Source organism: Cornus florida, unplaced genomic scaffold (assembly GCF_030987335.1).
Source record: "Cornus florida cultivar Cherokee Brave unplaced genomic scaffold, ASM3098733v1 CherokeeBrave_3.0.0_Hap2_Chr02, whole genome shotgun sequence".
Classification (NCBI taxonomy): domain Eukaryota; kingdom Viridiplantae; phylum Streptophyta; class Magnoliopsida; order Cornales; family Cornaceae; genus Cornus; species Cornus florida.
The window spans coordinates 60,639,275-60,653,027 of NW_026775572.1; the positions used below are offsets into that span (position 1 = coordinate 60,639,275).

Below are 13,753 nucleotides of genomic sequence, written 5' to 3' on the forward strand. Positions count from 1 at the left end.
CATTTTCAATAATTTTGAGTTAGATTTCCAATGATACCAACCTCATCCTCAAGTTCCATTCACGTTGGGAGTTATGGTCATTTTAGTGGGACAGTGTCGGAATTTCCTTTGAATCGGGAAATGGTACTTTTGGAGATTCTTATCCGATGATCATAGAACTTCACCAATCATCACAGAATGTCTAGAATAATTGTTTTAGACCTTATTTGACTATTTTATGGTCTTATTATCCTCTCACATTGTAAAATGACCATTTTACCCCTAGTGTGTCCTCGGGTTCGGGTAAGGAACCGGTTAGTGATCCGGACCCCCGGTTTGGGTCGTTACAAAGTTGGTATCAGAGCAACGGTTCAAAAACCATTAGGATAATAGGTAGAGGCCTACCTAGTGTTATGTAGTTTGCATGGTCTATGTGCTTATTTGCTAAGGTGTTATTGTTTGATAAGCATGCTTAACTATTTACTCGCCTATATGCTTGTATTCTTATGATGATATGTTTCTTGCATAGTTTTGCATGTTAAGTGTTAGTATAATATCATTTATGTAGATTCATCCTCAGTTAGACCTTAGTGTCATTAGTATTGAACCGTTTTCTCGTTTTATAGCACGATGCCACTACGAAAGGAACCAAGGGAAGTTGGCCCTAGGCCGATAAGGGGTGATGTTGGTGACAGCTCTAGCTCCAATTCAGCGGAGCGAGATGAAGAGGATACACTTCTTAGGGATTTGATTCCCTCGAGTGGTGTTTCCATTAGGAGGGATGATGTTGAGATGCCCATTGAAGAGGGTGAAGGCTTGACGGAACTGGTACTGAACCGTTTGCTGCAAAGTGCCTTAAGAGCTACAATTGCTACTCTTCCTCAATCGGTACCGCAACTAGTACCACAACCGGTAGTTCAGGTAGAGGAGACGCCAGCATAGAAGCATCTCAAGTTGATTACAGGGTTTTCTAAGTTGTTGCCAGTGATGTTTGAGGGTGGTGCGAACCCGATGGAAGCGGACGACTACATGGACCAAGTGGAAACCCACTTGACTTCTATGGATGTGACGGATGATCATGTGAAAATCATCCTAGCCACTTACAAGTTTTCTAAGGATGCTAAGCTTTGGTGGAAGTCAGTCACCAATCAGTATAAGGTGGAAGATATGAGTTGGCAGATGTTCAAGGAACTGTTTTACGAGAAGTATTTTCTGGTTACCAAGAGATTGGAGCTAAGGGATCAGTTTAATGGCCTTATCCAAGGCAATATGTCGGTGACAGAATACAAGAATAAGTTCACTTCTCTTTCTCGCTTTGTTCCAGAGATGATGAGCAATGAAGTTAATAAGACTTGGAACTTTATTTCCGGTCTTCATTACCAAATGAGGCCGTTGATAACGGCACAGTACCTCAAAGTTTATTCGAAGGCAGTGGAAAAGGCTTTAATACTTGAGGGGGAGGCTAAAGACATAAATGCTGGAAATGAACAGTGAAAGCAGAAGAGGAATGCAGGATTATCCTCAGAGGGACCTTCATGGAAGAGGAATAGGGGTAGTTCATCTCAGTTTTGGGGGCAGCAGTCTACACGATCCGCTCCTACTACTCCTATGCCAACTGGATCTGATAAGAGTGGAGTTGTATGTTATCAGTGTTAGCATCCTAGACATTACAAGTCCAATTGTCCTATGAGATCGTCTTCAGTTTCTTCAGCTTCAAAAGCTTGTTATGGGTGTGGCCAGGGTATTTGATTCGAGACTGTCCTAATCGGGGAGCAGGCACCGGTAGTGACAGAAGGTCACAGTAGAGGCCGTCATAGTCGGCTACAGCTCAGTCAGGTTTCAGACCACCGCCACCACCACAGCTTGCCATACCTTCACAGGGATCATGACCAACTAGGAGGGATACTCCTACTATGTCAATACAATAGTCAGGTGTTCAAGTTGGCAGTTCTCAGGCACAGGCACCACATGGGCGTGTCTTTATACTTGCTCAGACAGATGCATCTTTAGGTCCATTAGTTCTTTGAGGTATATTTTCAATATTTGGTTCTTGGCCCATGTTTTATTTGACTCTGGTGCATCTTATTCCTTCATATCATTATCATTTGCACTTGCATCGAGGTTAGAGGTCAGTTATATGGATTGGGTGTATCAGTTGATACGCCAGTTGGGATTTCGGTGTCTTTGAGTAGAGTTTTGAGGGATTGCTCCATCGTGATAGCCGAACGGACTTTTGTGTTTGCCTTATCCTCCTTGAAATGACTGGTTTTGATGTCATTCTCAGGATGGATTGGTTAGCTTCATTTTGTGCTATGATCGATTGTTTCAGAGGAAGAGTCACAGTTTGCACTCCCGAAAGGGATTATTTCTTTTTCATGGGAGATCAAAGTGATTCCTAACCTTCATCATTGTATGGGATTCGTGGAAGGGACCGTGGTGATTATTTCTTGGCTAGTCTTTTAGCCGAGGAAGTTAATTGACGAGCCTTTTTCTATGTGATAGAAAATTGACTTTTTAATGTGAGAGGTCACTTCGCAAGATCAAAATATGATTGTGGTTTAGGAAGCCTTTAAAAGTCAAATTTACATTTATAAAACCACTACTACAACTAATGAAGTATAATGAGTAGGGACCGTCCATAGAGATTATACGTGTTGGAATTTAATTTCGACTCTAATGTACCAATTGATTGCAAAAGAGAGAGATTGGTTGATTAAACTAGAAATTAATTAATTAAAATACAAGTAACATAAAACTAAGTTGAGATAGGGATTTAAGAGATAAGAAGTGAGGTCTTGGGGTCTATTGGAATTGCCACCAAGCTTGTTCAGAAAACCACACACTTTCAACTAATTTAGGGAAAACATTCTTGTGAACAAAATGTAACTACCAATTGCAATATTAAGCATGGACCATCAAATTAAAGAATGGATTGTCTACCTAACCGACAAATAAACTAAATATAGCACAACCCATCAATTCTAAGCATGACTCATCAAATTAGTCATAATTGTAGCACACATCAATCTAGAGAATCATGGAATTTGCAATAATAAGCATTAGAATATCAAATCAAGTAAAGATTGTTTACCTACCTACAAGCATGAATTAAATTATAGAACAACCCATCAAGCATAAGTATAATCCATCAAATTAATTGACAAACCCATTTAATGAATACCATGCATAGTCATCACTAGATCTTTAATTAATCACACATACACATGCAACCAATATAGAGAAACTAGTGTAGAGATTAATTCCTAAATAATCACACATAAGATAATATGTAATCATAAAGAGAATCAATAGGAAGAATTAAACCATATGAATCACGTAAGACATAATTCTCAATTTAATCACATATAGACATGTACATAAATTAGAGAATTAATAAGAAGAATTAAACCATATAAATCATAGAAATATACCGAGATTCATTAAATTCACAAGACTAGAACACTAATCACAAGATATTATTCCCCAAAAAGTATGAAAAAGATAGAGGTTTAGATTATAAACTTGGGGCTCATCCAAGCCCCAAGGAGAAGTCTAGCCAATCATGGAGGAGGTGGGTGTGATCTTGGAACCCTCAATGGCAATCCCCAAACATGGCTGTATCTTCTTCCTCTTCTTCTTTGTTGAATTCTAGAGAGAGTGTGTGTATAGATATTGAGATGTGTTCTTGGAGCCTCCACTCTTCTCTTTTCTTCTAACCCTAATTTTTAACTTTTCTAGAGAGAGAAAATAAAAATTACAATGTAAAAATAAAATGATAAAAAACTCTCTTACAAAATGGTTCAACTCCCTTTAAATACAAGGTCCTTTCCTTAGTCACTAAGTCAGAAATACAACCCAAAAATATCTAATCTCGCAACTATGTGGTAGGTGGAGTTCGGGCACGCGGGAATAAGACAGATCGCAACCAGCACATTTTCGATCGATCAGACTTTTCTTCGATTGATCAGAGTTCGATCAATCTCACTTTTCTCTGATCGATCTCATTTTTCTGCGATCGATCTCACTTTTTTGCGATATATCTCACTTGGCAGTTTTCAGCATCAGCTTTCTTTTTTCTCCAGATCAGCCTCCTTTTTGCTTTAGATTCTCACCAAGACTTAGTTTGACCCCAAAAAGACCTTGAGAAGCCATTTTTAGCCTGTTTTAACTTTATTGACCTAAAAAGGGAAATAACATGAAATTAGTCTAAAACGGGAAAATAAAATAGATAAAAGTCCTAGAACACTCAAGCTTAAAGGGTTTAAATGTGCACTTTTCAACGCTCATTAATGATGTTGTGGAAAAGAATTATCTGGCACTTGTTCATGACTTCTTGGATGTTTTTCCGGAAGACTTAACAGAGTTGTCACCACATCAAAAAATGGAGTTCACTATTGATTTGATGCCCGGTACCACGCCAATTTCCATGGCACCGTATCATATGGCACCAGTTGAGTTGGAAGAATTGAAGAAGCAGCTTGATGACTTAAGGATGAAAGGTTTCATCTGACCGAGTGTGTCACCGTGGGGCGTACCGATCTTGTTTGCTAAGAAGAAAGATGGTTCTTTGAGATTGTGCATTGATTACCGAAAGTTGAATTATGCCACCATCAAGAATAATTATCATTTACCAAGGATAGATGATTTGTTTGACCAGTTGAAGGGAGCTAGCTGTTTTTTGAAGATTGACTTAAGGTCAGGCTATTATAAATTACAGGTTAGGGATGTGGATATCCCACAGATGGCATTTCGTACACGATATAGACATTATGAGTTCCTTGTTATGCCCTTTGGTTTGACTAATGCGCCAGCGGCATTCGTGGACTTGATAAACCGCGTCTTTCACGATTACCTGGAACAGTTTTTTATGGTTTTCATGGATGACATTCTTGTGTATTCATGGACTCGAGAGGAGCACGAGATCTGTGACGGCCCAAGTTTTTCAACCCGGTGCGTCAGTGATGACCCGAAAGTTGACCCGATAACGGATCCTAATTACGGAAGCAAAAGATAAAACCAAGGACTCTAGAGATAGAATTCATCCCTAAGACACCAATGTGACCTTCCATGAGGTCACGGAACTTAAAGAGAACAAAAGACCAAGCGAGAGTCAAAATGGGCAAAATTCGTTAGTCAAGGGCAAAATGGTCAATTCACAAATAAAAAGGGAAATTGGCTCTAAACAAGTCAAACAAGATGAATACAACCTAATCTCACCATTTCACAACATTCCAAGAAGTTCTGAGAACTTTGGCTAAGAATCCCACAAAAATGCCTTTTCCCGGTTTAAGCGAAAACTGATACTAGCTCACTAGAACATGAATAACTCCCACTATGATTTGAATCTGAGAATGGAATTGGTACCATTGGAAAGCTGACTCAAAATTCTTGAGTTTAAGCTCAAGAATCACTCTATTTGGACTAGGAATAAAGGAGTTATGACCTTTTAAAGTTGGAACTTCAGTGCTGAAACATAACAGGGAGGCTATGTGTATGCAAGTTATTTTGGTTGACCGAAATGGAGTTTCGGATGATCGAACTAGACAAAAATTTTGTTGAAAACATATTTTTGAGGGGAGGTCATTTCGGTAGACCGAAATAAGCCATCGGTCGACCGAAATGGACCAAAACAGTGAAAAAGGCTACTGGAATGAGTGATTTACTGTACAAAGAAATTTTCAAAAGCCATCGGTCGACCAAAACACCTCGAAAAGATGCTAAAGGACCTGCTATATGCCAAATGTGATAAGATTCAACCCATGCTTCAAATCCCCTCATGAACTGGTTCAAAAATGAAGGTTTAAAACTGGTTTTCAATGAGATTTGAGTATGTGAACATATCAACAACATTAATATGAATAATTGAGTGTATTACAATGACTTATGGCCTAATACATGTTAAAAAGTTCATATGCCAAACCTCCAAAGTTGGTTAAAATACATTTTAAAGCAAAAGTTTGATACCAAGTGAATACAAGTACAAAAGTAAACATGCTTGGCCCTTGGCCTCATTACATTTATGCTTATAATGTCAAAAGTAAATACTTAAGTTATCATTACACATCAAGGAAGCTATATTAGCTTCTAAAATACCATACACCCATGGTATACAAAATATAACTTCAAAAGTAAAGCATGCTAAATATTTGCATGTTAATATACAAAATTGCTTTAAATTGCTCATAAGCCTCTAAGGATGATGAACATCCAAGAACATAGTCTCCTTACCTATAAAACAACCCAAACTACTAGGGTGAGTAATCAAGTTACTCGTAGGAAGAAGCATATGTGTATACCCTAAAGTTTCAATATCATTGCAAGATCAATATAGATGAATACAAGGGAGCATTCCACTTAATATCTATGTTCAAGGTATCCTAAGGGATCATCTTAATCTAACTTAAATGTTTCTTAGCAACACAATATCAATGTGGATGTACTTAACAACATCAAATCGCATGAAACAAAAATTATAAGTTACAATTTAAACATTGCTTGTCAACTTGGAATTGAACGCAAAATCAAAAAGTGGAAACCTTGGACATTTAAGCTCGGAATTCTGCCGAGACCTCAATGGTTGTTCTGGGCATTAACCTGTTGGGAAGACCACCCTAGTGCGCACTATCTCAATTGGGGAGAACTCATACCTCCTGCACTAGAGCTAAACTCTAGCCATATCACTTGTAACAATGTCCCAAGATAATCCAAAATCATAATCAAGTTCAAAACTCATACACTCGCTATAACATATTAGGGTTTCATTAACGCTTTTAAAAAAATTGCTGGTGTTGAGTACTAATTACCAGCACTTCTAAAAAAGCACTGGTGTTGAGTCAACACCAGCGTTTCTAAAAAAGGTGCTGGTGTTAAGTACTAATTACCAACGCTTTTTAAACAAACGCTGGTAAGTGCGAAATGTAGTGCGGGAAAATTTGGCGCTCTAATATTATTTCAATTTATTTCTAACTCTACCAATTTCATCCAAGCCCTAGTTTCTCTTCAGCCTCCCCAATCGTCTTTATCTCTATTCTCGGTCTCAACTCTGAACTTACCCCCCTCTCTCTCTGGAACTCCCCAATCGCCTCAATCTCTCTCTCTGCAACTCCCCAATTACCTCCATCTCTATTCTCGGTCTCAACTCTGAACTTGCGCCCCCCTCTTTCTCTACAACTCCCTAATCGTGATGATACGTGCCCCTCCTCCTCAACCACCCCTCTCTCTTAGCAACTCTGCCTCCAATCTCTCTATCACTTTTCTCACTTTCTCTCTCTACGTACCTATACCATACCAGTCTTGATTGATCAGAATGGTGAAGCTTGTATTGGCCCGGGAGAGTCGGATATACGGACCCCAGCTGGCTCGAAACCGGTTCAAGTACATGAACGCCGGCCTATACTGTGGCTTCGCGGCTCAGCTCTCCAGCGAGCCGAAATCGGGTTTGGTTCTTCTACTTATAGGCTTAGCCTTCATAATCTTTGTGAACGTTCATGATCTCCTTGCTCATCTCACCGGCATCAATTACCGGTTGCCGTTGATGGAATTCAACGTCCAACTCGGCCTCGTCGAGTTCGCCGTCCCCGTGGTTCAGATTACAGCTACACTTCTCTATTTCTTAGGGATTCTTTTTATTTTCATTCAGGTATGTTCTTGTTTGTTGTAATTGTGTCGAAAAATCTCTCTCTTGGTGTTATGTTGATGATTATGTTCATTGGACATTTTGATTTACACTTCTATATATATATAAATTTCTAATTGTGGAAGAATTGTCCATGGGGTTGCCGTATGTATCATTTATTTTTTTAAAATTCATTATTGCCCATGTTGTATCTATATATTCTTTATTTTTTATGCGCAAGCTATTTTGTATTCGAGAAGGTTTGGTAATGGGTTTAATACATTATTAATCATGGACTCATAATGTTCTTAGTCTCTTTTATTTTTGTACATTTTTGCATACATTGATGTCTTTCTCATCTCTGAAATATCAAAATTGGAGTAGTCCTTGCTTATAAAAACTTTTGGGCTGAGCTCATTTTTTATTCTAATGCTTCAGGAGCAGAAAATAAAAGAGGGTTAGTACATGATGGGTCTAAAAGATGAGATATTCTATTTTTCTTGGTTTATTACATACGATTTGCAGGTAATTTTTGCATTATTGTTGTTAAAATGAGTTAGTACTAGCATACTGTTTTCTGTATGACCAATGTTTAAGGTGGAGTTTTTTTTTTTTTTTTTTTTTTTTTCTTTTATTTATTTTTTATTATATATATTTTTTAATTTCTGCAATTCTGTTTTAGCTTTCTGTTATTCTAATTTTTAGTTTCGTTTATGGACAAGGAATGTTATATAACTTTTTTGGGTTTTCTGAACTGTTATATTGCCATAGAAGTAAGGCACTTCCATTTTGTACTACTCGGTTTTTCATTAAGATTAGTTTCTTTAAGAAAATGATGTATGTGGTGCAGGTGTCACTCTTGAAGATCTTCACACTGAAGATCTTAGTCAAGAAGTTAGAGGGTTCATATTCTCTAAAATTCTTGTTTGTTTGTTCCTGAAAAAGTCACTTTACTTTTACCCAAATTATGATACCACGTTACAGTGGCTTTGATGCTTTAGTTGTTTTTATTACTACTTAAATTGCTGATCCTTTATCTGAAAACATTTGAATTTTTTACTATCTAAATATTCTGTATCACATTTTAGTGAAACATAGTTGTGACTTGTGACCCATAATTGCTATTGTTTTCCAAGTAGGAGAATCTTCTTGTCTGAAATTAAATTCTGAAGAAACTGCAAAATGTCGTTTCATCATCATACACCATGTCTTCATCTTGTATCTCCCTCTCTCCCTGTCTCTTTATATACATATTGCTTGGTCTATACAACCCTAACCTCACAATGGGAAAATTAAATATTAGAATATGAAATCTTACTTGGTTATAAGCAGCAGATTTAATCCTAATACTGCTTGCTAGTGGGCTATGAAAAGTATTAAGTCTAATCCAAATGTGAGCAATTTGATTCCAAACAAAATGTTCTAAGAAATCTCATCCCAGTTTAAGAAAATTAGAAAGACAAGTGACTTGTGTAAGGTCAAAATTTCTTAACTGTGATGAAAAATTGTTTATTTTTTAATTTTTAATTATGCTGATAATCGATTGTGATGAGCACATAGGATACAATGACAGATTATTTTTCTTTTGATAAGTAAGATAGAGTGACAGGATATGATATTATGAAGTTCTAACAAAATTTGTGCATTGAGAAGACTTTTCCTCTTAGATCCTGACTGCAGTTTATCACCTACTCTGTAAAGGATAAACCATCTAGAACACAAAGATTGATTAATCCCAACACTTGAGCTTCTTGAGTACCTTCTAACAAAGATAAATTTCAGCCTTAAAAGCATACCCACTATGACTTGCCTTAAGTGAAAGTATTGTTCTTTTTGTGAACCTTCATGACACCTAGTATGCTCTCCTACTTCTTTTGTTTGAAGGCTTTCTAGTTTGGCTGCAAGAGTTGAGTAATTGTAAATTAAGGTAGGTAGGGATATGCTAGTAAGAGATCTAGATTACAGTGATTTTATTCCCAGTTAAATGTATACCTTCTCTCACCCTTCTAAGTACTTGGCACTTTTTCTGCTACTGGACCCCAAAAAAGAATTGCCCCATCTTTTTGTGTAGCTGGTACTAGGTTTTCTTCGAATGATCTTGGTGTTATATATTACTAATCATATGGATGTAGGGTTTCCAGTTTTGTAGATAACATCGTAAAAGGATCTTTTTGCGTTTTAAGATACTAAAAATTATAACTCAACAGACCAGATCCTAACTACTCTGGATTGGAATGTCATTTTTCTTTCCTTTCCAGGTTCAACTTACATAAGAATAATGAAAGGTTTCTTGTAGGCTGCCTTTCTCCTTTGTCTCAGCTCTGGGGACTACCTTACACACAACCTCCTTGTAGTTCACGGGTTTTCTTATGCACGAAAGAGATAGAAGCCTAGAATTAAAATTTCAACTATCTTATAGATTGGCATCTGATTAAGTAACCTAGATACACTAAACTCTTATGAGTAAAATACGTCTTCATAGTAGAGCTTTCGTGTTTTGATAACCAATGGTGGTTTTGGAGGTGGATGCAATGTACAATCGTTGGCGTAGTAATATAAATGAGGTGTGTTTATCTTTCACATGGATGTATTCAATTCTATTATTTACTTTAGATGGCTTTATACACTAATTTGCATTCTTTTAAAAAAAATGTTTCTATCTTTTTACTTTGGTGTTGTAGATTTTGATGCCAGTATTCCCTGGGCAACTACGTTATATTCGTAAAAACTTGTTCCATACAGTTTTTGTTGTGGATCCTGCATCCATTTGTGGACTTGAGGCAAGTTTTATTGTGTAAAAAGTGACGTCAGTTCGTTGTATGTGCATTATACTATTATCAGAATTACTTATCTAATTTTAGTTTCATTGTCTTTTGCAGGCAATTGACACGATTATTTCTTTGTACGAGAATAGTTTTCCTATGAGATTTGGGGTGATATTGTACTCAACAAAGTTTATCAAGAAGATTGAATCGAACAGTGAAGAACTCTTATTAGATCCTGTGGAAAATGACAGTGGGACAGAGGAAGATGTGTCCAGTTTGGTACTTCTTTCTATCTTATTGTACCGTCTTTTTACATCTCAAACATATCTAGGCTAAAGTTGATAAATTTGTACAATACGTTATATGCATTTAAGGAGAATGCCTTAGATAATCCAGACGGATGCATCTTCTGAGTTCGGCTTGAACTACATCATTTTAAATGGAAATATGTTTTACTACTCCTAACAGTTTTACTTAAACCTCATAAGAGTACAAATTTTTGTTATAGTAATTTGAAAATCAGATTTTTAACGAATCAGTTATAGAAAAGGTTTCTGTTCTATCATCTAGGTTGTAGTAACAAGTTCTACCTTTTTTTTAGGAAACCAGTGACTCACCATAGTTGATAAATAGCATAGATCCAGACAAAAACAAAATACAAAACATGCATTGTCTCTTCAAATCACTAATTACTATAGATTATTTGCAAAATTAATAATAATTATAGTTCCCACAACTAATTTTAATCCTTTGGAGAATTATTATTGTAAATGCTATGATTAACCACATTATCATTCTTTTAGGGAAATCTTGTTTCATATTGTTACTAGTAGAAAATCTTTCACACACACACACACACACACACACACACACACACACACGTTGTTTATCTCCCAAATTCTCTTCATATGAGTGATTATTCTTAGGTTCTAACGAACATGACTTTGCTGCTAGTATTTCTTATAGCAGTTTAGCAGAACTCGGAAATTACTGTCTTATAAATAATTTAGTATGTAAAAGGTTTTGTGCATGTTCTTGTATTGTATATATTCATTTTCTAGTCATGATGCCAATTTAGTTAAGGTTATGAACTTTAATTTCTCTTATATGTTAAATTTTCATTTATTATAATGTGCGCTTAATGAATTTATAAAAAATGTAGGGTAATTCAAATCAAATGGGCAAGAAGAGTTGTTAAAGTTGAAGTTGAAGCTGAAGATGGGGTTGTGGCTGTGCTTTCAGCATTTCCTTTGCCTTGGATGGATTCTTTTTAAAAAACTTGTACTACATTTGTCAAAAATTCTTAATTCTTTTTTTGTCACATTTAGTAGATCTAGACAATTTGGATGGTATTTTCATATTGGCAGGTTAACTTGTGGTTGTATTAGTAGACATTTTTTGAGTTTTGGTTGACATTTACCAGCTTTATCTATTAGTAAACAATTTCAATGGTATTTTTCATATTGGCAGCAGGTTAACTTATGGTTGTAATATGTAAAAACAATTTGGATGGTACTTTTATATTGCCAACTTGTGTTATATTGGATGACATAACTAAGACATAACCAAGACATTTTTCAAAAACAATAAAGGGCAAAAAATAAAAAATAAAAATGTGCCTAAAGAAGCGCTGCCAAAGAGGGAAAAAAAAAAAATAATAAATAAATAAAATGACCTTTTACCAGTGCTTCTTAAAAAAGCGCTGGTAAAGACCCTATACCAGCGTTTATTAAAAAAGCGCTGGTAAATACCTTATACCAACGCTTCTCAAAAAGCGTTGGTAAAGGGTCATCACCAGCGTTTTTGAAAAAGCGCTGGTAAAGCCTATCGACGCTTGATTTACTCGCGCTTTTTCAAAAGTGCTGGTAAAATGCTGGTAATTGAATTACTAGCATTTTTTGGGACTTTTACCAGCGTTTTGGAGTGTTGGTAAAAGCCATAACTATTGTAGTGACTATAATTAAGGTATATATACCACCTTCCAGGCACAAGTATTTTGAAACCACACAAATCATGTCTTAGGGTTTCAAATCTAGAATGACATAATGAATGACAAGTCTTTAACATGATATAATGTGTAATACAATACCACCAACTTATCAATTTGAATCATGCCTCAACAATAAGCTTTACATACTAGATTACAATATTATAGCATTAAGCTTCTAAAATAATTACAATTACCAATAGTAATCAACTAAAATGTAGAATTATCATCATAATAGCATACTAATTCAAATCAATAAGAATTCTATACAACATTAATAATCCTATACAAGATACATACACAACATGCATGCTTAAATCAATAAACTCTAAGTCAATCATAAGGATTTCCTATAATATGCATGACTATCATATTAAAAGTCTGTACACAATATATATTAAACCCAAAGGATTATAAAATATTTAAAATATAAACATACTACTACCCCTACCTCAATAGAGAATTGAATCTCTATAATCTAAGCAACCAAGCTTAAAAATGGAAAACAAGTTTAGGGTTTTGAAGAGGAGAACAAGAGGAAACTTTTGTCTGTCAAGGTTTATGGTCTAAAGTAAGTGGAAGGAAGCCAAAATGAATAAATAAGTTATTAACCAAGCTTTTCTCCTATGGTGGCTAGGTTAGGGTTCTTGAGAGTAATGAGAGTGAAGAAGATAATATGAAATATGGTGAGTGGAGGATCTAGTATTCCTCCACTCACTCTATGCTTTTACACTACCTCACACACACACACAATGCAAGACTTAATTTGATGCCTACACTTGTCACTAATCCATGGCTCCTTCCAAGACTTAATCCTAAGCCTACACTTGTCAATTATTCAAGTCAACAAGTGCACCTATCCTAGACCAACAAGTAGGTGAATCTCCACCCTCCAAATGTCAAGAGATCATACTTCCAAGTCACTCCACCCCAATGCCAACAAGTGGCACCATGAGAATGTGACACTTATCACATTTTCCAAAAATTGCAAAAAATCATTTTTCAAAATATCTTCCAAATTAAATTACAAAAAGGTCCCTATGACGAAAAATAATTACTTTACATAATTACACTAAAACTCCAAAAATCAAGAATATTTCCAAAAGTTATGCATCCATGCCCCTTTATGGAAAAAGTAAGCAACTAGCATGCTTTTCTACTAAAGTAAAAACACCAATATCATGAAAATCAAATATCATGGATGCATGCAAAGCCGGAATCAAATTCGAGCACAAAAAAGTGAGGTTATGTAAGGAAAAATTATAAACGGGAAAAAAGACGGAATAGGGAAAAGACAAAATAGGAAAAAGACGAAAAAAGAAAATCACCGAAAAAGGAAAGTGAGGAAAATGATCGAGTCATTACAAGATCCATTTGAGCACTGTTTTGCAAATTTTGCAGGAGCAC

The 13,753-nt window shown here is 35.9% G+C and overlaps 2 protein-coding genes across 3 annotated transcripts; both read left to right on the top strand.

Annotated features, from left to right (window-relative positions):
* The first annotated feature begins 966 nt into the window (after positions 1-966).
* Positions 967-1,473, top strand: LOC132296302 (uncharacterized). The gene has a single exon (XM_059794513.1). The coding sequence runs from the start codon at positions 967-969 to the stop codon at positions 1,471-1,473; it is 507 nt and encodes a 168-aa protein (XP_059650496.1).
* A 5,509-nt stretch (positions 1,474-6,982) lies between these two features.
* LOC132295109 (uncharacterized) lies at positions 6,983-11,905 on the top strand. 2 transcript variants are annotated; one of them, XM_059793210.1, is made up of 3 exons: positions 6,983-7,618; positions 10,474-10,633; positions 11,522-11,905. In XM_059793210.1, the coding sequence occupies exons 1-3, from the start codon at positions 7,286-7,288 to the stop codon at positions 11,524-11,526; spliced, it is 498 nt and encodes a 165-aa protein (XP_059649193.1). In that variant the 5' UTR covers positions 6,983-7,285; the 3' UTR covers positions 11,527-11,905. The 2 variants fall into 2 exon arrangements, with proteins under 2 accessions (XP_059649193.1, XP_059649192.1); XM_059793209.1 differs by having other exon boundaries at positions 6,987-7,618; positions 10,474-10,638.
* The last annotated feature ends 1,848 nt before the right edge of the window (positions 11,906-13,753 follow it).

Coding starts and splice junctions, on each gene's coding strand:
- LOC132296302 (XM_059794513.1), top strand. CDS start 967: ATGTTTGAGGGTGGTGCGAACCCGATGGAAGCGGACGACTACATGGAC.
- LOC132295109 (XM_059793209.1), top strand. CDS start 7,286: ATGGTGAAGCTTGTATTGGCCCGGGAGAGTCGGATATACGGACCCCAG. Junction 7,619..10,473: donor TTCTTTTTATTTTCATTCAG/GTATGTTCTTGT, acceptor TGTCTTTTGCAG/GCAATTGACACGATTATTTC. Junction 10,639..11,521: donor AGGAAGATGTGTCCAGTTTG/GTACTTCTTTCT, acceptor TAAAAAATGTAG/GGTAATTCAAATCAAATGGG.